The sequence below is a fragment of the Struthio camelus genome, chromosome 3 (genome assembly GCF_040807025.1).
Source record: "Struthio camelus isolate bStrCam1 chromosome 3, bStrCam1.hap1, whole genome shotgun sequence".
Taxonomy (NCBI): Eukaryota; Metazoa; Chordata; class Aves; order Struthioniformes; family Struthionidae; genus Struthio; species Struthio camelus.
In genome coordinates, this window is record NC_090944.1 from 91,129,038 (window position 1) to 91,152,844 (window position 23,807).

Consider the following 23,807-nt stretch of genomic DNA (forward strand, 5'->3'; position numbering starts at 1 on the left):
GGACTCCTCCTTCCCGGCGCGCGACTCCTCCTTCCCTGTGCGCACGCTCGCGAGGGCTGAGGGCGCTTCCGCTCTACGCCTGCGTCTGCGCCTCGCCTCGCGTCGCTCCGAGCCGAGCCGAGCAGAGCCGAGCGCGCGTGCGCGGCGGCGCGGCGATGCTGGCGCAGGCGGCGTACGTGCCGCTGTGCGCAGGCGCAGCAGCGGTCTCCCCGGCGGCGGCGGCGGCGGCGGCAGGGCGGACGCCGCGCCGCGGGGCTGGTGGCGGGGCGGCGCGGCGGGGCGGCCTCGCCGCCGTGGCGGTAGCGATGGCGCTGTCGCTGGGCGAGGGCGGCGGGAGCCGGCTGCGGCGGCAGCTGGAGTCGGGCGGTTTCGTGGCGGCGGAGTACGTGAAGCAGCTGTCGCAGCAGTCGGACGGCGACCGGGACCTGCAGGAGCACCGGCAGCGCATCCAGGCGCTGAGCGAGGAGACGGCGCAGAGCCTGAAGCGCAACGTCTACCAGAACTACCGGCAGTTCATCGAGACGGCGCGCGAGATCAGCTACCTGGAGAGCGAGATGTACCAGCTCAGCCACATCCTCACCGAGCAGAAGGGCATCATGGAGGCCGTCACCCAGGCCCTGCTCCTCCAGGCCGACCGCGACGACCCCGCCCTGGGCGCCCGCCGCGCCGCCGCCGCCGACCCCTTCCTGCCCCTCTCGGCCAAGGAGGCGGCGGCCAGCGAGGAGGGGCGGCAGCGCACCCTCACCACCCTCCTGGAGAAGGTGGAGGGCTGCCGCGACCTGCTGCCCGAGAGCCCCGGCAAGTACCTGGTGTACAACGGCGACCTGCTGGAGTACGACGCCGACCACATGGCGCAGATCCAGCGGGTGCACGCCTTCCTCATGAACGACTGCCTGCTCGTGGCCACGGCCCTGCCCAACCGCCGCGGCGCCTACCGCTATGACGCCCTGTACCCCCTCGACGGGCTGGCCGTGGTCAATGTCAAGGACAACCCGCCCATGAAGGACATGTTCAAGCTGCTTATGTTCCCTGAGAGCCGCATCTTCCAGGCCGAGAACGCCAAGATCAAGAAGGAGTGGCTGGAGGTGCTGGAGGAGACCAAGCGCAACCGGGCCCTCAGCGAGAAGCGCCGCCTGGAGCAGGAGGCCTTGCCCCGGCCTGCCCCGACACCCCCCGAATCTACTAACCCCTTCGAGGAGGATGACGAGGAGGACGAGGAGCCCCCTGCCGAGGAGGAGATGGTCGACCTCTCCCTTGAGTGGATCCAGGAGCTGCCTGAGGACCTGGACGTCTGCATCGCTCAGCGGGACTTTGAGGGGGCGGTGGACCTCTTGGATAAACTTAACGAGTACCTGGGGGACAAGCCTGTGAGCCAGCCTGTGAAGGAGCTGCGGGCCAAGGTGGACGAGCGGGTCCGGCAGCTCACGGATGTGCTGGTCTTTGAGCTGTCTCCGGACCGCTCGCTGCGAGGAGGGCCACGGGCCACCCGCCGGGCTGTATCCCAGCTCATTCGCTTGGGCCAGTCCACCAAGGCATGCGAGCTCTTCCTGAAGAACCGTGCGGCTGCTGTGCATACGGCCATCCGACAGCTGCGCATCGAAGGTGCCACGCTGCTCTACATCCACAAACTCTGCCATGTCTTTTTCACCAGCCTCCTAGAGACAGCAAGAGAGTTTGAAACGGACTTCGCTGGCAACAATGGCTGCTACTCTGCCTTCGTTGTGTGGGCCCGTTCTTCCATGAGGATGTTTGTAGATGCCTTCAGTAAGCAGGTATTCGACAGTAAAGAGAGCTTGTCTACTGCAGCAGAGTGTGTAAAGGTAAGAGTGAAAGGAAGGTGGTGTGGCATGGTGGACTAAGCAAAAGGGGGAAAGCTTGTAACCCCCCGTTTCTAACCCTAGCTCAGTTGTGGACTCGGACTTTGAGCATGTTGCTTGAAAAAGTTTCCTGCATTGACGAGTTAAGATCATTCATTTGGTGTTTGTTTGGCGCTTTTTTTAAATTTAACCAAAAAAAAAAGCATTTAAGACTAATAAAGTACAGAGCAAGAGAAAACCTGTGTTCACTCTTAATTTGCCTTTGTCTGGTAGGAGATCCTTAAATTTACACAGTTTATCTGAACAGTGAGTACTGTGAACACTTGTGTTTTCCAAGCCTGTACTGGACTATATTTCCTTAATTTTTTTCAAGGACTTCAAGAAGTCCTTAATTTCTCAGGTTATGGTATCTTTCAGCTGCTAATAGGAAGAAAAAAAGGTTTCTAATGTAGTTGTCTGTGGCATTTTTGACAGGCAAGGTTTGTCTTTCAGTTACTGATTTCCCATTAAAAAGGAGTTTCTTAGGGTAGGAGAAACATGTAAAACATAACTAACGGTTCCCGGTTTTCTGAGAATGAAAAATTTGGTAAACTTTTAAAATGTAAAGGGGGAATGCAAACTGATAACACACTTCACTTTTCATTAATACCCAAGGTAGCTAAAGAGCACTGCAAGCAGCTCAGTGAGATTGGACTGGATCTTACCTTCATCATTCATGCCCTTCTGGTAAAGGATATCAAAGGTGCTTTGCAGAGCTATAAGGATATCATCATTGAGGCCACCAAGCATCGCAACTCTGAAGAGATGTGGAGAAGGATGAACCTAATGACCCCAGAGGCTCTGGGAAAACTCAGAGAGGAGATGAGAAGCTGCGGGGTAGGCAATTTTGACCAATACACTGGTGATGACTGCTGGGTCAACCTTAGCTATACTGTGGTAGCTTTCACTAAGCAGACTATGGCCTTCTTGGAGGAAGCGTTAAAGCTTTACTTTCCAGAGCTGCATATGGTTCTTTTGGAGAGTCTGGTGGAAATCATCCTCGTGGCTGTGCAGCACGTTGATTACAGTTTACGGTGTGAACAGGACCCTGAGAAGAAAGCATTCATTAGGCAGAATGCATCCTTCCTTTATGAAACTGTCCTTCCTGTTGTGGAAAAAAGATTTGAGGAAGGAGTGGGAAAGCCAGCCAAGCAGCTACAGGATCTGAGAAATGCTTCAAGACTGATGCGTGTAAATCCAGAAAGTACCACCTCTGTGGTGTGAAGTCAAGTAACTGTTCTCATGAACAGTGTGTGAGAGCGCTTACAGAAAATGTTGTACATTAAATATGAACTAAATCTTTTCTGGATCCCTGAAAAACTTGGAAGTCTAACTGCAACCTTCCTGAAGCTGAAAACTTGCAATCAAAACCTGCAGTGATGAAAACCTTTTTTTTTTTTTTTTTTTTTTGTTAAGATTCAAGTCACATGCCCTTAAACAGCATGTCCTTTCACAATGGCTTATGTAGTGTTTGTGACTTGGGAAGTAACATAAAATACAATTTTTGGCCAAATAAAATGTTTGTGAAAGTCTTAAATAGATGAACACCATACAGCAGGAAAAGATCACTTCTAATTATGTCACTGTATGAATTCTTTTTTTAAGGCAGTGTTCCTGCAGAAGGGGAAGTGCTGAAACACTCCTAGGGTGTGGTAATCGGTTAAGCCTGTCCACCATCCAGATGTGACTCAGCACTACAGATAAACAACATGGATTTGCACAGTCTGATTTGTTTGGCAGTGGTGCAGGCTCTTCAGTTTCTCTGACATACAAACACTTTTTGTTCACTTCAGAGACAGATCTAAATTAAAAATCTTACTTGAATAGGTATTTGCGTTTGAGTGAAGGGGTTTCTTGTTCTCTTTAATAAGCTGACCTGTCAGCTTAAGTTGCACCTTTCTGAACACAAAATTTCTACTGTCAGAAACACTTGTTCCCTTCAGAGAAGAAGTGAGAATAATTTTCTTCCCTCCCCCTTTGTGTTCCCCTTCCTTGTTTTCTCGTGGAATTCATTGAGGGCAAGTCCATTAGGTGTAGTATGCTCTCTTGCTTGAGGAAATGTCATAAATGCATTATGGGCTGTTGCCTACTGGTAGAAACCGTAGTTAAGAGGCGCGTATGCTCCTGAGATGTGCAAGGCAGGGAGCGGGTCTTAATCAAGGTACTCTGTGTCTACAAGAAACAGCATTCTAGTTCTGCTGTACAGAAGCAGCACAGGAGAAAGAGTCTGGAAGTAAAGCTTTTCATAACTGACACAATCTTGAAAATGTACACTCTAACTCTCCTGAAATTATGTGTATTATTTCCGGTAATACAGCAATAACTAAGAAGAGCTATGCTTTTTACAGAAAGCATGGAGACTGTGTTTGGTTAAGAAGTCCAATGTGGATGCATTTCAAAGCTAAAATAGCAGTGTTCTCCCGCATTTAAGTGTGCTTTAGCCCTGTAATTGGGAGATTTACAACTGGGTTTACATCTGGATTATTCCAGATCTGCTTTGTGGCTTGAGTGCCAGGTGAGGGACATTTATGCCTGATTGCTTGGATGAAGGATGATGGCTATCTCATTCAGTATGTCTCTGAAAATAAAGTAAGCCAAATCTTACACGGAGACTGTCTTCAGAAGGCTGTCAGCATCCTCTTCCTAGCTGCTTAAACTTCTTCCACTTTAGCACAGACCTTCTTAGTTGTGAGAAAATGATGTTACAATTAATAACCTTGTATTAGACTCTTAATAAGTGATCTTAACTGGAGTAACTGAGTATCCTATTCCTCTTAACTCTTTAAATGAAAGCTTTTGCAATTTGTATCTTGGTAATGAATGCCTCATGACTGCATGAACAAACAAAAGATATAACCAGTAAAGCATTCTGGGTAACTGCTTGTATTGGAGCCTCTTCATTTTTCCGTTTTTTCACCCTGCTAGTTGAATGCAGTTTAATTTTCACCTTAGTGGCTAGTTTTCATCCTCTTGTTCTTTGGGTGCCTTTTGAGCTGTCAAATTTCACAAAGCATCCTGCTGTGTCTGCTCACTTGCTCTTCAGTGTTTGGGCATTTTGCTAGCAAATCACAGAAAAAAAACTGAGCAAGATGTTTCTAGAGGGTAGCTTAGTGCTCTTAGCTAAAGTTGATTGAAAACCACTGAAATAGCTATTGCTTTTATCTTAAATTACAGTGATTGCGAGAGTTAGTACTTGTGTGGACATTACCTTTAAGAGACAGCCACCTGGGTGTTATTTCACTAGTAAATTGTCTTTGACGCCAGAACCTAGTGAAATCTGTTGAAGTAATATATTCTATCTCATCTGTTCAAAGTAGGCAAAGGTAGCAGCCAGGCTTTACTTAGTCTAAGAAATATTTTCAAGTGGATTGTAATTGAGAGTTCTCCGTGATGTTGGGTATTCTGGAGGAGAGGGAAAGGGGAGGGTTTTTTCCCTGAAGAAAAATATATTTTATTGTTTGCTTTACAGCAGAAGAAAGCATCTTTACTTGTGAGCACAGAACAAATACAGATGAGCCTTACATCATTTTTTTTTTGCTGTGCAAGAGAAGGGTAACCTGTGGAACTACTTTTCAAGGCTCTGGTTATTTGTTATGTTTGAGGATTTTGTGCAAGAATTATTGAATTATAGATTCCTGATTCCCAGCACTGGCATGCGATTGAATAGGAGGAGAGGTCTGTTCAGGCTTCTGTTACAAGCTGGTGAAGCGCATCTTATTCTCATCAGTGGATAAAATGTAGAATATAATTCTGCCGTGCGCTATGTAACACCTTTATCACAGTCCCTTTTTCAATCTACTTAGGGCATGTCTGTCTTCCTGATTTGTCTCTGCCGTCATCCATGGAGCATTTGGCTTACGTGGAAGTTGATTTTAATGGATCAGGAAATCTGGCCTTTCATTTTGATGACCAAGTTGCGTTTACATGCCTGTTACAGATCCACAAGGGTGTCTGAATTTTATAAACTGCTGGTAGGTAGCATTGATATTTTGTAACTTGTGAATCTATTTAAATCCTAATTAAAGGAAAACAATGATTTAAGGAAAATGGTGTGTAATTAAATTAAACACACTTTGTATGTTACTTGTTATCAGATAAAGTCAACGTATGCTGAAAGTTATTTTTGAATAAATTTCAGATTTGCAGACAGCAATTTGGAATGGCACTTTTCTTTTCCTGAGCTGTACACTTGTGGAGATTGTTCAAGTTGGGGTTTGTGGGAACTACTGAATAATAAATTAACAGTTTTGTTGATTTGGGGAAGTGCTAGTTGTATTTTTGCCAGTGTATTTTTTTTCACTTTGAGAGAATTGCATATAAAATCTGTTTTTCTTTAGCTGCTGTGACAAAATTGTGATGTGTAAAATGGAGATTTTTTTAATTTAGATGAATTTATGTATCAGAATTTAATGCAATAACTTTTCTGAATGGCAAGGAACATGTATTAAAACTTTTGGACATATAACACTAGCAGTGTATTTCTGTTTTTATTGCATCATGATCAGAAGGAGGATGTTGGGGGCCTAGTTCAAAGTTTATTAAATCCATTAATGAATTTCCAGTGATGTCAAAGAGCTTCAGGACAGTGAACGTTTGTGAGAGAGATGAAAGAGGCAGCCAAGTGATAAAACCCAAACGATGTCACTTCAGTCGCATTCGTACAAAGTGGGTATATGGCTTAAGGTGAAGTTTAAAGAATCTGTTTTTCAGCACTGTAGATACAACTCCAGAGTTGAGGAGAGGCTTGAGGCCATATCAATGCTAGAACATTGTAGTGCCATAATGTTTGCTACCTTGCAGAGTTGATTTTGTCACCAGAGTAAGTACATACTTAAATCCTTAATATGCAGTGCACTTGGCATCTCACCAGGTGGAGTTTTGTCAGTTTGAAACATTGATATGCTGTGGGCAGGCGTTGCCATTAAAGTTGTGCTGCCTTGCAATGTGTTCTGGGACATTTTTGTAGTGCGCTGTGGGATAAGGATGGTACACTGAGTAATTTGGATGTTAGGGTTAACATTTTGCAACTCTCTTTGCTTGGCAGTACTGTTCTTCTGTGTTTTCTGATTTTTGCACCTTAATCTCTTCATGTTTTCTTTTCCTCCTATATCTCTCCACCATTAGCAGGCATCCTGTGGAGGATCTCAGCTTCTTAGCTTTGTGCTTTTAAAGGTATGTACCAACATCTGCCTTTTGTTCTGCTGCTGAAACGTTTTGCTGGACTGTAAGTCCCCACAGAGATTTGAAAAGCTGCTTTTCCAATGTTCAGCTCTCCCGTAATTGCTAACTCTTCATAGCTAAATGGAAGATGTTCACCTTAATGACTGCTCATAGTCAACCCTGTGTCACCTCTTGTTGCCCTTTTACTTCCATATTGGACTGAAGTTCCACATGAGAAGTGAACCAATCTCACCCTCATAATGCAGCTTTGCACTGCAGCACAGTATGCAGAAGGTCCCCACCACCTGTCTTCATAACTACGTGCAAACTCCTTCCATCCCCTTTGCTGCACAGCTCCTATATTTTAATTGAGTTGTTTTTTAATTAAAAATATTAGCAGTTCTGCAAACTCCCAGCTTATTTTTCCTAAAGAAAGTCAAATCCAGAATCTAGCCTATCCAAAGCTGGAAGGAGCTTTATCAATGTAGCTGCAGACACATCCTTTTTCCCTAGAGGATCATGTGTTCTAATATACATTGATACACACGCACATATGTATATGCGTAAAAATAGATTTATGTCATATGTAATTAAAAAGAACCCTAACTAGAGTAATAGGTCAGAATCTGCTCGGGCCATCTCAGACACAGAGAAGGTTATTAACTCTTGAATTATTGAGGTAACTTTGGTAGTGCAACTTTGACAGTCTCACCATGCCCTATAGTATAGTTCTCAGCTACAGGACTGCAGTCTGGACTAAATTCTCTGCTACAAATATGCTCAGTTTGATGCAGCAGAGAGAAAGTAGCAGAAAGCCTGCCTTGTGCTGGCTGCTGAACAGCATTCCGCTTCTCAGTGGTTAACACGACTGATCAGGACACCCTTAAAGCAATTTCAGATCATCTTTCTGCTACTGTGTTATTTATCCTATCTCCCTTCACATGTAGGAGCCAAATCATGGTTGTGTTCCTTTTGAAGGGCTAACTTCTCTCCCAAGCAGAAGATAATATGGGAGGATAGAGAGAATCTGCTCCCAAAGCTACTTGAGAGCTGTGATGGCACATCGTTACCAGTGGAGGTCCCACAAGAGTTCTGCATTGGTGAGTGTTAGCTCAGTGCAGGCAAAACATGCATCAACTGTATATGCAAGCAGATGCGATTATGTTCAGTTTGTTCTGATAGACCAGTACAAGAGCTAGAAGCACACATGAAAGCTGAGATGTTAGTCTCTTCATGCGGTGACAGGAGCTAGACTCAGAGACATGGTCCTAGATTACCCAAAATATAATTTGGCCCTGCAGCTGTTTTGGGAAGCTTGTTTGGATCTGCTAACATGTTGCACGTTATTATTGAATGCACTGTACTGCATTAGGAAGGCAGGCCAAAGAGCAGAACAGGTAGAGTTAACTTCACGCTGTTTGGGAAGTCCTTGGAGATGCTTGGATTAACGATGATTTCAAATGGTTAAAAAGAAAATCACGTAGCTGTTCAGATCTTGGCTAACTGCGCCCAGAACAAGCACAATTCTTTCTCTGTCCTTCTAGAAAGCTGATCCTGCTCCAAGTTGAGACAAAGTCAAAATTCTCTTGAAGCTGAGAGGGTAAACCGGACTCTTCATGGCCTGAGACATGCACATCTAAACAGTTGCAAACTTGGGCAAAGCTGAGATCTGAACTTCACAGACAGCTGCCAGCCTGACTGTGGGCCAAGGAAAAACCTTCCTTTTAACACTTCTGAGCTTCAGTTCTCTGGTCTTTGAGTCATTCCTACTGCTTCTAAAATCACAGTTGATAGATAGCTGTCTGTGCCAATCACTTTTAACAGTTTGGACTGCGATTTTTTTTATTACTGCCTTAGAGCACCCCTGCAGTCTGGGGGCTCCTCTTGTTACATTCATTTCCAGTTGTCTGTACTCAGTTTTCGCAATAGGAAGGGGCCCAGCTCCCTGCCCCAGCTCCTGCAGGATGAGGTTGTCAGAAGAGTGCTTGAAACTCTCCAGAGAATCCTTCCTTCCTCAGGATTCAGTGACTTTTTCCTCTCAAAATGTGAGTCTCTGATAAGCAGCTCCTGTTTTGCTTTTTTGCACTAACAATTGGCAGGATTGTTTATTTTCCCACTCCACAACGTAACTTCTCCAGCAGAGGCGCCAAACTGGCATTGTGGAAGAGGCCAAATTACATGTTGAATCACAATCTGTGTGTCTGTCTTACATAGCTAAGGCCATATACCTCCCCACTTCACTCGCTAATGACAATGTATGTGGAGAGAAGTGGAGCTGGAGGGTTTTCAAGGAAAGATTTGTAATTGTTTTCCTTCAGACCTCTGTCCAGCAAGATGCCTAAGCTCGTGCTTAATTTTAAGAGCATAACGTGTCCCCCTGAATTTGACAGTACGTGACATGTGCTCAGAGTTAATTAGATATTAAAATGCTTCTCTTGTTTGGAACATCAGTCAATTTCTTTTGAATTTAGCAAAACCAACTGGAAAGAAGTAATAGAGGGGCAGTACTAGAGCAACAGCAGCACATGAGCAGACCAAGCATGCATTTCTGTCACACCTCTATTTTAATGTGACAACCTGTGGTACCAAAAAATGCCTTCCTTCTAGGCTTCTTCTTCAGGGGGAACAGTATGGTCCATAAATCGCCAGCATCACAACTTCCCAGGAGGCAGCAGCAATAGTTTGGTGTGCTAAAATAAAGTTGTTTCACCTGACTGGGTTTAGCATGCCACCCTATGCATAGGGTGGAGGAGATGCCTTCCTGAAAATTAAGACAACTTAAGGAAAGGTGCACAGTGATGGTGAGTCAGCTGGCTGTTTTAGGATGTGGCTTCACTTGAATGTGACACCAACGCAGGCAGACCCCAGGGGCAGCAGTCGCAACCTGCCCCCCTCTGCGCCTCCCTCTCCCAGGGCTTGTTGGTTGCTGGTGTTCTCTCCTCCCACCCCACCTGAGAGAGGTTTCTGCCTCCTCATGGGGGTTAGGACCGGTCTTGTTTGCTCAGACCCAAGTGATTTATGTGAGTAAGCAGAAGGCCTCTGTGTTGCCTGGCATCTTCGTGAAGAACAGCCCCTCTCCTGGTGAGTGTAATCAGTGACCACTTTTTGTTTTCCCCTGAAGTTTATTACCATTTAAATAGCCTTCCAGCCTGCAACATCCTGGGGGTTTTCTGGCTCTGCTGCTTCACAATCTGTGAAATTAATTCCCGTAAGATCTTGTCCTCACAGGACAATGATGCTGATTTAACTAAACTAGTTTAGAAACTGTTTTAATAAAACCCTCACAAGACCTTTTGTGGGCTGCTGGTTTTGAAAACTAGAGCACCTTCTACAGACTTGACTTACGGTACAATATACTGAGATAGGAAAGTGTTGATTCACAATCAAAATTAGAGCACCAAATTTTGCTGTTGGAGGCAATGCTTTTGACTAGCACAGGCTAATTCCAGATTTACCTCAGTGTATGTTTTTAGGTCATTAAGATTTGAGGGCCAGACTGCAAACACTTTTAACCAGGAAGCAATTATTTGCACAACTTTCCTCCTTGCAGTCAGCGTAGCACTCATCCAGGTAATACTCCCTGTGAGGCAATGGCTCTTGCCTGTGCACTATTTTTATTACTGTGTATCTCTGTTAATTAGTTCCTGTTGAGTGGTAGGCCAGATTGCTGCAGGGATTTCAGATAAAAGTTGCAATCAGTTAAGACAATCTAAAGTTATCTTTAAGAAGAAAAACAAATGCTTTGTTTTCCTGTTTCACTCTTTTTTTTTTTTTTTTTATTTCTAAAGAAAACTCCCAAGCACAATCCCTGCTCCTGATGGAAGGCAGGACCAGGTTTGTGAAGGTTATTCCAGTGCTTCAGAGGTCAAGCATGCTGGACTGGGGTTTTCCAGAGCACCCTGGTGCTTGTTCACGACATGCCCAATGTAAGAAATATCTTGTTTGTGTCTTTTGCACGCACTTCACTGCAAAGCATCACAGTTCTGGTTCTCCCTCACTAACAGTGCTCCGCTTCACTTCCAGTGGGGTGTATGTGTGCCATGGCAGGGCCAATTAAGGGAAACACAGCCCCACATTGACAGTCCCTGGAGCAGCGCATACACAGTGTCTTATAAAACATGGCAGTAGTGCTTTGGCTGCACAGCCCCTCCACTGCACATTCAGGTCAGGGACGTTTCCACCCCTACTGGCAGTGGCATCAACCTTGTTCACTTTTTCAAACACAAGCCACGTATCCTTCCTGTCCTACATGCTGGCCTATAAACTATGAACTCACTCACTGCGCTGCTAGTATTACAATTTATTAGCAGAAGCCTTCCTCACCGCACACTGATCGTATAACTCTTCACGTTTGACTATTGTAATTGTATTTTCAAAGTTATAAATAACACATTAGCCTGGCTTATGTGCTCATGCAAGTCAAACTATAAACTGGCAGATGAATGAAATTAATTGTCTCCAGAATTCACATTCCTGTCACTTATTCAATTATTTGCTCAGCATAATTGCTCAGAGCAAAAGCTAATTGGAAAATGGCATGCATTTATTGTCTCTATAGAGTAGGAGAGGCTTATCGGATATGTTACTGCAGGCAGTTACGTTATTTGCAATATTCTGGAGGAAACAAGAAGGTTTTTAACAGAGCCAGGCCCAAACACACAAAGCTTGCTTGCTAGCCAGATCCTTTGCTGGCCAGATCCTTTCCTACCCTTAAAGCAGTTCCAGTGTTTTGAGGTGAAGGATTTGAACGTGTCTCTACTGCAGTGTATACTAGTACCCTGGCACGCGGGTATGGGAGTTGTAAGCCAAGCTTGCCTCCGGAAGTCTACAGTTCTAAATGTGTCCCTGCTTCTGTATATATGTATTCCTGCTGGTGCTGCGGTTGTATGTGTTTGGTTCTGCCTATGACAAGATCCCGTTCCTGGGAGTCGTTAGGGAGAATGGAAGGGATCAGGAGGCACAAATCCTGAACCAGTCCATGTTTCCGTTATTAGCTCCAGCATTGTTTGGGGTTGGAATATTTAAGCTGTTTAAGTAACAGGCAAGCAAGCACTTTTCGAGGCTGTGGGGAAGGGGGAGGTAGCTCATCTGTCAATGCCAACAGTTTGCAAGCTATTGTCTGTAGGCCCTGAGGGGATCTATGGGTTATCTGTAGGGGAAAAGGAGCTAAGAAAATCAACCTGCTTGTCCATTGGCTTAAATTCATGCCAGAAGGTCTGCACCACTGCTGGAAAATGCTTCTAATCAGTGTTAGCAAATTAAAACAGGGTAAAAACTAACGATCTATGCAACAAAATGTTTTTCCTCTATCCTGGTGCCTGAACAGTCTGTCGGGGAAGGGAGGACTGACGGGGCAACCTCTGCATGTCTGCCCTGCCCTGGGATGTGACCCGCTGTCTCTTGCTCCTGCTGTTCACTAGCAGCTCAAGCGTCAGTTTCTGTCTGCTTGAAAAGACTCCAGAAATGGTCCACAGATGATGTAAAGTCTGAGAAACGTGCTGTGCTTGATCTCACCCGCTGTGTCCTAGCTATGCTGCTAATACTGCACCAAGTGGTACAGAGTAGTTCTCGGAAACCCACTGTACTGCATGCCGTGTACTAGAGGTTAGTATTGCCTGTGTTTGATGAGAGGTGAGTAATTAACCATGTGAGTAATTTTTTAGCTCACCTGAGAGGAGATTAAGAGGTGAGTGCAGCACAGTCTATTCATACGCATACCGGGACAGTACTGCTGATAGTGGAGGGTTTTCTAGTCTAGAAAGCAAAACAGTACAATAATAGGATAAAAAGTAGCCCCACCATGCATGGTAGGGAGTGGGCAGTGTCTTTACATGTCCTGGTGGTCCCAGGGAGAAAGCAAGTTAGATCCATCGTACTGTATGTACGCGGAAGTTGGTTGTGCTGCTTAATGGGGATGCTCTGCAGATTGGAAAGGAGGGATGCTGGGGATTTTGGGTGCCGTTCCTGCTAGCAGCTCAGACACGGACATGGCCACAGTGAGCTGAAAACAAGGACACTGCCAAGGCCTGGTCCCCTGTGAGTGACTCCAGCTAGTGGACAAATAGCCTCCGAATGTGATACTGTGATCTCCGAGCTGTGACTAGTGGTATAAATTAGTAACCTGATGGCACCACGGGACGTCTTGCATGGGAAGCGCAGACTGCTTTGTCACCAGCCTTAGGCACGGACAAAGCAGGCATGCCTCAATCGCAGCAAAAAAGAAAAACCGCAGCCCGCTTTGCCTACGCCAAGACCTCGCGCAATCAGGCAAGGGCCGAAAGAGGAGGCATCCCCCACAGCAGCGGGAGCGTGAAGCCCCAAACCAGAGGGTTTCACCAGGCACTTTGTGCGGGCAGTAGGACCGGGGCACGGCCCGGCTGCCCGAGACGCGTTGGAGCCGGCGCTGGATCGCTCTCGGCGCCGCCGCACTGGCGGCAGGGGGCGACCGCCGCCGCCGCAACCCGCCGGCGGCCCACCCGCAAGGGCCCCGCAGCTGCCCCTCAGCCCCGCAGCCAGCCCCTAGCCCTGCAGACTGGCAGCCCAGGGCCCCCCCGAGCCCTGCCTGCGGCACAGCGTGCCGGCACCGCTGCAGCCCCGCGGCCCAGGGCCACTGCAGCCCGGCAGCGCGAGCGTCTCAGCATCCCCGCTGCTGCCACTTGGGGCCTGGGTTTTATTGCCCCCCTCAGGGGCATGTGGCCATGGAAGTGTTTTCAGTTATATCTGGGCTTTTTGCCGGAGGCCTTGTTATAAACTGTACTGGTAGAAGTGCTATTTTGTTGCTGGGAGCCGGAAAACTTTGCAGTGTGGCTTGCAGAGGCCACGGAAATGGCTTTACACGCGTGCAAGGTGAAGCCAGAGTTACTGTTATAGTCCTGGTCCCACCAAGGTACCAGGTACTCCTCGTGCAAGTAAGTGCAGCAGCAGCTACCTCTACTTCCTGGCCACAACCTGACCAATTCACTGTGAACTTTGTCCCCGCTGGGAGCGTTCTCTCCCTATGCACAGTAACAGGTTTTTCTGCGGGATTTTAGCGCTAGAAACAAACGCTGGGAACTTGGTGCTTTTGATAAACCGGGATGTTTTTCCTGCTGACTGTGAAATGACTGAATTGTATTTCTGCAACTGGAAAACTCAGTATGTATATGAACGAGAACGATTCTTCCCGTTTTAGACGATCCCTGCTCAGTTTCTTGCGCTGCAGAGCCTCGGGCTGGCAGCTCCTCGCGGGACGGCGGGTGGCCTGTTCGCTCATCTGGAGCGCTCCCCTCCCGCCTGCCTGGCAGCACAGCCCTGCTGCATGCCTGAAGCTGAGGCACTGCTGTGCTGCTCCTCTGTGGCCATTTATTTCAAGCGCACGTGCAGGTTGTCCTTGTAGGAACTTCATCCTATTCCTTGCTCAGGCACAGAATATCCGGTTACTGTATTCTTTGTCGGGAACATACCTGAGATGGAAAAAAATCCTTCAGAATGAAACAGAAAAATCAAAGCGTGGGAAATATTTGCAGGCAAACAACAAAAATGCCTTTTGAGTCAACTGAAATATTTCATTTCAATGATTTCAAGCTGATTTTTTTTGTCCACTTGAAAGTATAAAATTATTTAAACTGTAAAAGTCATTTGAAGAAAGAAAGCACTTTTCTAAACGTCAACAATGTAAAAAAATGTGATGCCGTGACAATCTTAAGCTTTTTCCTCATTATTGTTATTTGAGAAATTTATTTAGGATGTTTTCTCCTGTGGATCCCACAACCCCCCCCCCCCCCAATAGTTTAAGAAATTCATAATTTTCAATGACATTTATTTTCCTGAAAACTGCTGTGCAGAACAAGCTGGAAATACTTAGCTTGAAAGGTATAGCGGGGAGTTTTTAATCCCAGAGCTGCTGTTATAATTCCACAGGTAGGGCAGAGGTACTTAGAAATAAAGTTCAAAGATACATCAATTACAGAAATAAATACATATTTTCTTACCTTTGTGCCTATCCGTGTAGGCTTGTTTAAGACTACTACTTACAAATAGGCGCTTAATACAAAGAGAGCCATCAAACCCCCAGTGTTTCCCAAAGAGAGATCAGGGCCAGCATAGTGGAGGCTTTCTCTCATCTTACTTCTGGCCGTGCTGTGTCAGGAAGAAAGGCTGTAGATACAGTCCAACCCCAGCCCTCCTGTGGTGAGTCAGAGTCAGCTTCTTCAGTCTTATGGATCTTAAGTCAGAAGGGAAGCCTGGTCTTGTGGCTTTGTATAAGGACTGTGAGTCAGAAGAGTTTATTTATGGAAAAAAAAAAAATTTCCTCCTCTCATTTATTAGCAGATGTCTCTAACCAGGCTAAGCAAGTTGCCACTAGAAAATTCCAGCTGTCGGCATTTTAAAGCTGGGGGGTGAGGATGGGGGGAAGAAGTCCTTTCAACATTTGATCGTTTCTAAAGCAACATTACATTTATCCGTAATCAGTTATGCTGAAATAAAAAGGACAAGCACTCAGGTAAATATGAGCAAAATCCTGATTCAGGTTTCAGGGCAGCTAAGCTCCCGATGACTTAAGTGGCAATGTTGATTAAAGCCCTCACGCTGTGACCCATAACAACTCAGGCAGGTTACTCCTGCCCCTTAGTAAGGCTTGAGTTAAATTGGAAAGCAGGATACAGCCTCAGTGAGTTTATCAGCTCTGAGCAGTATGTTTATAGACAGATAACCTGCAAGTACTTCCCTGCTTAGCCCCAGATTCTCAAGGGGGATTCAATAGGTTGTGTGTATGCTGGTGGGAGATATTAAAGTCTTTCAGGAAAAAATGAAAAACCAACCCAGCTTTGTAACAATCCTTTGGAAATCAGTCATTCATTACCTATAGTTAATGATCAGTTGGTGGGTTAATAGCCAAACATGAAGTTAAGGATAATTAAAGCTTTAAAAAAAAAAAAAGAAGAAAGAAAAAGAAAAAAATTAACTGTTCAGTGACCGTAGTCAAGGAAATGTTGTGATATTGTTGATGGTTACTCTTCTGTATAAGCTCCCATGGAGACTGATGAGGGATATTTTAACTCGTCAGGGCGATAGCACCATAGCAACAAATCTGTAAGAAGCCTGTCAATTTGGTGCACAGAATCTGTTTTGCATAACAGGACTTTGATCTTCAGGTGTATTTAGCACTGCTATTGTTTTTATGAGTGTGGTGAAAAGGTGAAATAGGTCCCTTGTTTAAGTAGGACAATTTATTCTTGTCATTTAGCTTTTGAAGGACAAACTGTGCAGAAGCTGTAGTTCTTTTAAAGTGCAGCTGCAGTCAGAGGAGGCAGGCCTTCAGCAGAAGAACATTTTCGCTTGGGTTAACAGTGAAGCAAGAAAAACAGGGTTTGCAGAATCATATCATTAGTGCATCAGCTCCCCCCAACCCGTATTTTTATTTCTTTGTCTTCGATTCATGTTTGCTAAGTTTACTGACAAAAGACATTTTAATTATTCTTTGAACTACAAAAGCTAATACAGCGAAAGTAAAGATAGGGCTTCTCTCTTCTGCTTCATACCATGGTAACAAAATTGTTGGCTAAGCCTTCACTGGATAATCTGTAACAGCACTAGCTGCTGTCAAAAGTAGAAGGAATTCAGACCAATTTTGAGGGCACAAATTGAGTCTGTAAATGTAGCAGTTAAGGAAAAAGAGTCACTGCAAACCAAATCGAGATTCTTAAAGTGAGAAAGTGCAGGGAGCTCCATGGCATAATTCAGATAAAAACAATGGCTATCTCCAAACGCTAAATTGGGGGTTATTCACTGTTCCTGTGCTCTTTCTGATAAAGTGTAATCTGAAGTTCAGAACAGACGGCATTTAAAAGGATCTAGCTGTCCATCTGAAGGCTCTCCATTATATTTTACGGTTGATTTCTTGGAAACAGGCTGGCAGTTTGAGCGGAGCAGAAGTCTGTTTGGAAGCAGACATGGTGTGCCTCACCTGACGGCAGCAACGCAGTCAGGGCCACGAACCGGTCAGGTGAGCTCTGAGCTCGTGCTCGTGGTGGAGAGAGCGAGGAGGGGGCTTGGGAGGACCTCTAGTCCTGCAGCTTCCAGGCTGGGCTTTTTGGACGCACTGGTGATCCACAGGGTTACAAAAGATGGCCGGTTAAGTAGATGGAGAGAAAGCAAACCAAAGAGGTGCAGCTGTTTCCACGCATGCAAACAAATACTGTGACGAGGAAGCAAGATTATTGAAACGTATTCTAAGCTTTGTCTAATTTCCCTTCTGTTGCCAGGGAAAATCACCATGGTGCCCCTGTGCTTGGCCGTCCCTGGATTGCTTTCCAAAAGTGAGGCTGGAGGAGATGCTGTCAGGAGACACTGGCACATCCCTGCTGCCCTGCAACAAGATGAGTTGTACCTAACCGTTCCTGACAGCCCGGCAATGTCTCACCCTCATGGTGACACTGCAGGCCAGGAGGCAATTGCCATGTGTAACTCTCCCTGCCATTAGAAAGCTTTCCCTGACATCTGTCTTGAACTTGCTGCAATGTAGCCTTGTTGTTTCTTGTCCTATTCCTGGCCACGTGCTGCTTTTTTTTTTTTTTTTTTTTTGCTTCCCCTCTGTCTGCCTGAGGCATGTGCTAAGCAAAAGCCATCTCCTAAAACTGTGGCGACTGCATCACACATACATAGGCAGGCAAACGCTTCTGTGTTAACCAAGAACTAAGATAACCTAAAGCACAAAAAAGGAACTCTCTGTATAGGCCGTACCTTGGGCTGAACGGTGATATTTCATCCTTCATGCTTTTTTCTTAATTGTTGCTCTGGACATTTTTGTTTCATCAGATGGGGAATGACACTTAAGACCTAACTAATTTGTGCCTCCTGTCAATGGTTCTTTGTTTTATTTTAGTTTTCTTTTCCCTTTTTTTCCCCCCTCTCTGAGCCTATAATCATTTCTTTGTTCCCTTTGGTAAGTTGGCCACTAGGATCATTATATTCCCGTGAGGCGGGCCTGTCTTAAACCCGATCATATTATTATTCTTATTAGCAGCAGCATCTGCTCGGATGGCAGTGATGCGCGACAGCCAGGACTCACCGTGCTAGGCACTGTACAAAAACTAGTTGTGCTCTGAGAAGTGTGTAACGTGACAGCCAGTGGGCAGAGGCCGCAGACGGGCCCAGCCGCCCGGGGGGAACGGCGAGACAATACCGGTCAGGAGAAATGCGTGGCGGTGAGGGCTCCCCAGCTGGCCATCCACCGCGGAGCGCTGTGGCCAGCCCGGCCGCGGCAGCACCGCGGAGGGGAGCCGGGGGGGATGCTGCGGCTGGATGCAGGGGAGAAGCTTTTTCACAGCCTCCCCTCGCCTTTCACAGTACTCTATTGTCTGCGTCAACAAAACCCTGCGCCGGACTGACCAGAGACAAAAGCGAATGCATCCCAGATGCAGGAGCACCTTTTTCTACTAAAAGCAGATGAAATGCTTTGGGCTTTTTCCTCACAGGTACTTTATTGACCTTAATCAAGGCTCCCTGTCTGTACTAGTATAGGCTAGTAGTAGTATATGAATAAACAAAACAGAGGCAGGGCACAGGCCCAAGCCATTGCCCATACTAATGCTTAGTGCTGTCCTTGCATGATTTTGTCCCAGAGCAACAGCCAGTGCCCAGGCATGTTTTGAGAGCTGGCACGGGCCATTCCCAGCAGGCAGGTTGAGTGCAGCTCTCCTCTTCCAGGGGGTCAAGAGAAAGTAGCAGTGGGGATGGTTAGGCACAACAGTGGGTCTTGGGGTCAGAAAATGGACCCTGGGGTGAGCAAGTTTGGTCTTGGGGACAGGGTCAGGCTTGCTCCTCGCTTGACCCTTAGGGACTTGCACGGGCTTACACGGGAACCTGGGTCGTTGTATCCCGTTGTAAGCCGTATGCTTACACGGGAACAGGGTTGTATGCTGTTGCCTTACTGGGGACTCTCAAATCCACATTTTAAATGCGTACATATAATTTGTGCATAGGAAATTGCTGGAATCAGAAAGAGCAGAGGGTACTCAGCACTTTACAGCTGTATTGCCTTAAGTTTCAGAGGTAAAGAAACAAAAAGCAGTTCAGCATCAAGAATTTTCTCTGTTCGTTTTCTCCATGTCTGTGTTAACTGGCTGATGATCAGGCTTTTGACTACAGGTTCATCTGCCTCTGCTCTTGTATCATGCTCATAACCACACTGTCAGTGACAGCAAATGTAGAGAATCTGTGTTTTTAAACTGAGGCTTTATCCGAGAGTTTTATGCAAAATTGCACTGTTTAATGTACAATTGCATTTTGTTATTTTGATATCTGAAAAGTCACGATTTGACCTTTTCCATAGAATTCCTGTAGGTTTTCCACAGCAAGCTCCCAGACCCATTTTTAAAAGCCCTCCAGAGGCTTGCTTGTCCCCCATGCAGGTTTGCTGCAGACGGCAGGGGCCCAGGGAGCCTCACCAGCGCTGATGGCATGGCGCGCAGCCATGCCTCGATGGACAGGATAGGGCTGAGCCCATGCCTGGCCATGGTGCAGCGATGAGCCTTGATCAGGTCAGTAGCCACTCCAAGGTCCCGCAGGACCAGGGCAGGGGGTCGGCTGGCCGGATCCTGAGAGTCTTTGGCTGTATTTATCTCAGCCTTTTGTTCTTCCTCTCTCACCTCTTGCTGGCACTTGCCCGTCTCCTGCACAGTGGGAATATTTGCACCTTTGCTCCTTCCAGGGCGCTCTCAGCTGAGACGCAGGGAGGGCGTATTACATGCGCAGGGTGGAGCTGCAAGTTTGGACCCTACCAAGGAGGTAGACCCTGTTTATGGCCTTTCTCCAGTTATTATCATCCTTGCTGAGTCTTCTCTGCACTGCCTCTGGTAGGAAAGAGGTTTTTCTTCCGTTGTCAAAACAGTTTAGAAGCAAAAAGAAACCCCAGAACAATGAAAACTACCACCAACAAAAAAGGTCCATCCAAGAAATCTGGGCCTCAGCCACTGTTCTGTTAATTAGCGTTAATGAAGACAGTAAAACCAGAAAGCAAAGCAAAAGCCGAGGGAGGTAATTGGGACAGACTGCTTTCCAAAGGAGCAGGAGTTCTGGGAAATCGAGGGACGACTATAGAGAACATCACCTTGCAGAAAGCCCCAGATTTCTGCGTTCTGCCTCTCCCCCGAGTCCTGTTTTGTACCAAATCAGACTAGATGGGGTAATTATCACAGCTGTGTTTTGTGCTGTTTTAATAGGTCGTACTTTCCTGGCTGCCTCTGGGAGGTAATAATATAGGCAGGCAGCATTCCTGCCAGCGCAGCGGTGTGAAATCAAGTGAAGCAAACAAACAAACCACCTTTTGGAAGAACTCGGGTGATTTTGCCCATTCGTTTTCAATTCTAAGTTTCTGAGGACAACAGGGGCATTTTAAAACGCATACGTACAGCCAAAAAAATCTTTCAGACTTTTTCCTCCTCCTCTCGGGCAAATATGTTACCGCCTCTTTTTGCAATGCCGTTATTGCTGACGCAAGCCGGCGATAAGGAGCGTGCCCAAGGTGGCCAGCGCAGTTTTCCCTGTGTGGCTTCTGCGCTACTTTGCCATGTGTCCCTGCTGGGGTCTCAATCCACTCTCGACTGAAAGCGTCTGGGGCCTTGCTTGCCTTATCACACTTGCACAGCTGGCGACCGATTAATCTCCTGCTCCCAATGCCTTTACTTTAGTGGGAAAGCTGTAGTGCATTTTAATGGTTTGTATTTATACTGAATAGATTCTGGCGTCCAAAGCTCCTAGATCGCTTCTCTGTGAAAACCCCTCTCCTTAACTGTTGGGGGTGGGGGGTCTGCATTTTGTTTAATCGTCTCTCCTGCTCTCACACGCTCTTCCATACTTAGGTATGGAGATCCGAAAAGCAGTGAGAGAGGTGGGTCTGAAGTCAGTATTGCATTATCCACTAATAATGCTTTGTCCTTGCTACACATCTTTAGTTCAAGGACCTCAAGACATCCAGGGAGTATTTTTTCCTACACTGATGAACTCAAGCTAAGTTTACGCTAGAGAAGTTTTCCTGCACAGCTACCTTTCTAGGCCTATGAATTCTGTTTGCTCCCTCCCTCCCCAGCTAGCAGAGGTCACTAGTCTGACAAGGTTATCCAGCAAGGGAGTCCTCTGAATTTCATTCTGTTCAGAAAACCTTTTTAAACTAGGCTGGCAAAAATGCAGTTGTGTCAGTATAGACCATCTTTTCCCTGAAAGGGTTTGCTTTGAGAAGCTCTGCTGGTACTATTGTCCTGGCAGCTCTCTCTAAAGCCAGCTAAATCCTATGGCAAAAAGAGGTTAGTAAGCAGGAAAGCTGGGACTAGAATGGTTATTTCCTGATCCTGGCCTTGTACTCTAGCCAGGCGACATGCTGGCTGCTACCAAGATAGTTAGCAAGGGGATAACAGGTAGAGACAGGATGCTTGAAAGGAAAAAGATAACTTCCATTGCGGCCGGCTTCTGCCTCTGATTATGCACACCTACTACGCCTGAAAAGTTCTGGCCTGCGAACTTGGGAATTGAAGGTCTTTATTCCTCCCTGGAAAAAGAAGAGAAAGGTAATAGCCCCAGTGTCCCAAACCTCCTTCAAGTTCCTCTCCTAAAGTAGATTTGCAGTTAGGGAATGCACAGCATGTTGAGAAATATCTGCTCCTCACCAGCTGTGCCAGCCAGGGCCAGGCAGGTAGGCTGAGACTCAGCTCGGAGACTGGCAATCAGTGTGAGACCTGGTCTGGCTGCTGGCCTGGGAGCCTCCACATAGAAATACCTGAAACCGGATGTTGCAGATTTGGACAGAAAGGTTTGCTAACCTGTTTGCTCCAAGCAGATGATCCTCCCTGCCACCACCTCAAGTGAATCATGGCCTTTACTTTCCTGCCTTTGTTTTACCGTGCAGCAAAGAAACAGCAGTGGCTTCTTCCTTTCAGCTCAGCTGCCCCAGAGCCAGCTGCAGAAGCTGTACCGTGATGCACCCCTGGGTTGCAAGTAGGGCAGCTATCAGGGAAGCGCAACCCGCTTGCTTACAATAAAGTTGACACTTGTGCTGGGTCATTCCAAGTCTTAATCCCCACCAACCAGCAGCTCCTAGCAACTGCTTTCGGAAAAGATCTTTAGAAGTGGAAAAGGAAAGGGGTTTTCAGCAGCAGCCATAGGATTCTTTCATGCGCGACACCGAGAGATAGCAACCATTTTTTGGAGTTTGATAGTAAACAGCTAAAAATGCATGGGCAAGATGGAGGCACATCATCAGAGATCCATGGGTTGGGGCTAGCCTGACTTGGGAAGGTAGGTGCAGAAGTCAGCGCAGAAGCATCCTTGAAGAGCAGATAGGTCTCTCTGTCCCCTTACCTCGCAGCACTTTGATAAAAGTTCCCCTAGTTGGAAGTTGCTCTCACACCCCCATGAGACATGGGTTGATGCAAGAACACGTATGGCCTTCCTTGAGGTGCACCGGGAGCTATCCCAAAGGACGGTGGGGAGGCAGTGAAGATCTCCAGAGAGTACTAATCTCTGTTCCCACTGGCTATTGACCAGCATGATCTGGCCTTGTTTTATAAGCACTGTAAGACATCACTCAGCATTATGAGACTATTCAGCGTGCTAGTTCTTTATGTGTATGTGAAACCCATAGTTTATGCATGGGAAACCCATACAGTTCGCTCCCTCGTGTTCTCCTTCTCCCTGTCTTCCTGTGGCAAAGTTTGCGTTTAGTTTTTAGACAAAAAGCATGCTATGGGCCTGTCTCCTTACTCCTTGTTTGCTTCTCACTGTTTCCCTCTGCTCTCACTCTGCCTCATCAGGCTGTCCTTTGGCTGCCCCTTCATATTCCTCTAGGCAGGTTTGATCACAACATCTTCTGTCACAACTCATTTGCAAACTGGAACCTTATTCTTAAATACAGCCCTGCATCCAAAACACAAGGAAACATCCCTGCATTTACTTTATCAATGCATAAAAGTGTCAGCAACGTTAAGTCTGGCCTTTCAGGACTTTCCCGGTCTAGAATAAAGTTCTGCATCTCCCACTGTGTAGCTGGAATCTCCCTGCCAAACTCTCCATTCTCACGCTGCACAATGTGCTCCTTAAATCTGTCACGGGCCTGGATTGCACATTTTGGGGGAAAAAATCATGTCTGGCAGGCTGTTTTGTAACATGGCTCCTGTTTGAAAGAGCTCTGAGGCCTGAAAAGCTGGCAAGGTGAGGTGTTTGCGTGCAACATGTCGGTGATGTGCATAAAGGTGTGTGATGTGTATAAATTTTGGCTGTGCACATTGACTGCTGGGGTTCATCCTCATTCCGAATGACTCTAATCAACCCGAAAATAAAACAGATGCCTGGCATAATCTTGAGAGGCAAATAGGTAAGGGTCTTTCAACTTGGCTAGTAAGGAAAATGTCTCCGATGTATAGAAAATGTCTTTGAGATACAGATGACTTGAGGAACACAGATTATGGCACTGAAGATTGGGGTAGAAGAGTCCACAGGAGATGGTGGACTGCAGTCTAGGCTCAGACTGGGGACAGCACGAATTCCGTGGAGAACTACCTGTGTGATTCACATAAAAGAGAGTCACAAATACAAGTCTCCTCAGCTCAGGCATGGATTACAGTAAAGTGTGAACAGAGTGCTCATAGCAGGGATGAGAGGAGGGCTGGTGCAGGACCCAGGAGAGTCAGCCAGCAGGATTTCACTCCTGGAGTGTGACAAATGTCAGGAAGGCTCTAGCAGAAAAGTTACCCATTACTCTGTGCAGACAGGGAGAAAGTTTAGTAGTAGGAAGGGACTTAGGAATGTTTTCCCCAGCTG

General features: G+C 46.5%; 1 protein-coding gene across 1 annotated transcript; it reads left to right on the forward strand.

The window, feature by feature from the left end:
• The first annotated feature begins 243 nt into the window (after window positions 1-243).
• On the forward strand, window positions 244-6,323 carry EXOC8 (exocyst complex component 8). The gene is made up of 2 exons (XM_009681106.2): window positions 244-1,820; window positions 2,472-6,323. The coding sequence occupies exons 1-2, from the start codon at window positions 306-308 to the stop codon at window positions 3,078-3,080; spliced, it is 2,124 nt and encodes a 707-aa protein (XP_009679401.2). The 5' UTR covers window positions 244-305; the 3' UTR covers window positions 3,081-6,323.
• Window positions 6,324-23,807: the final 17,484 nt, after the last annotated feature.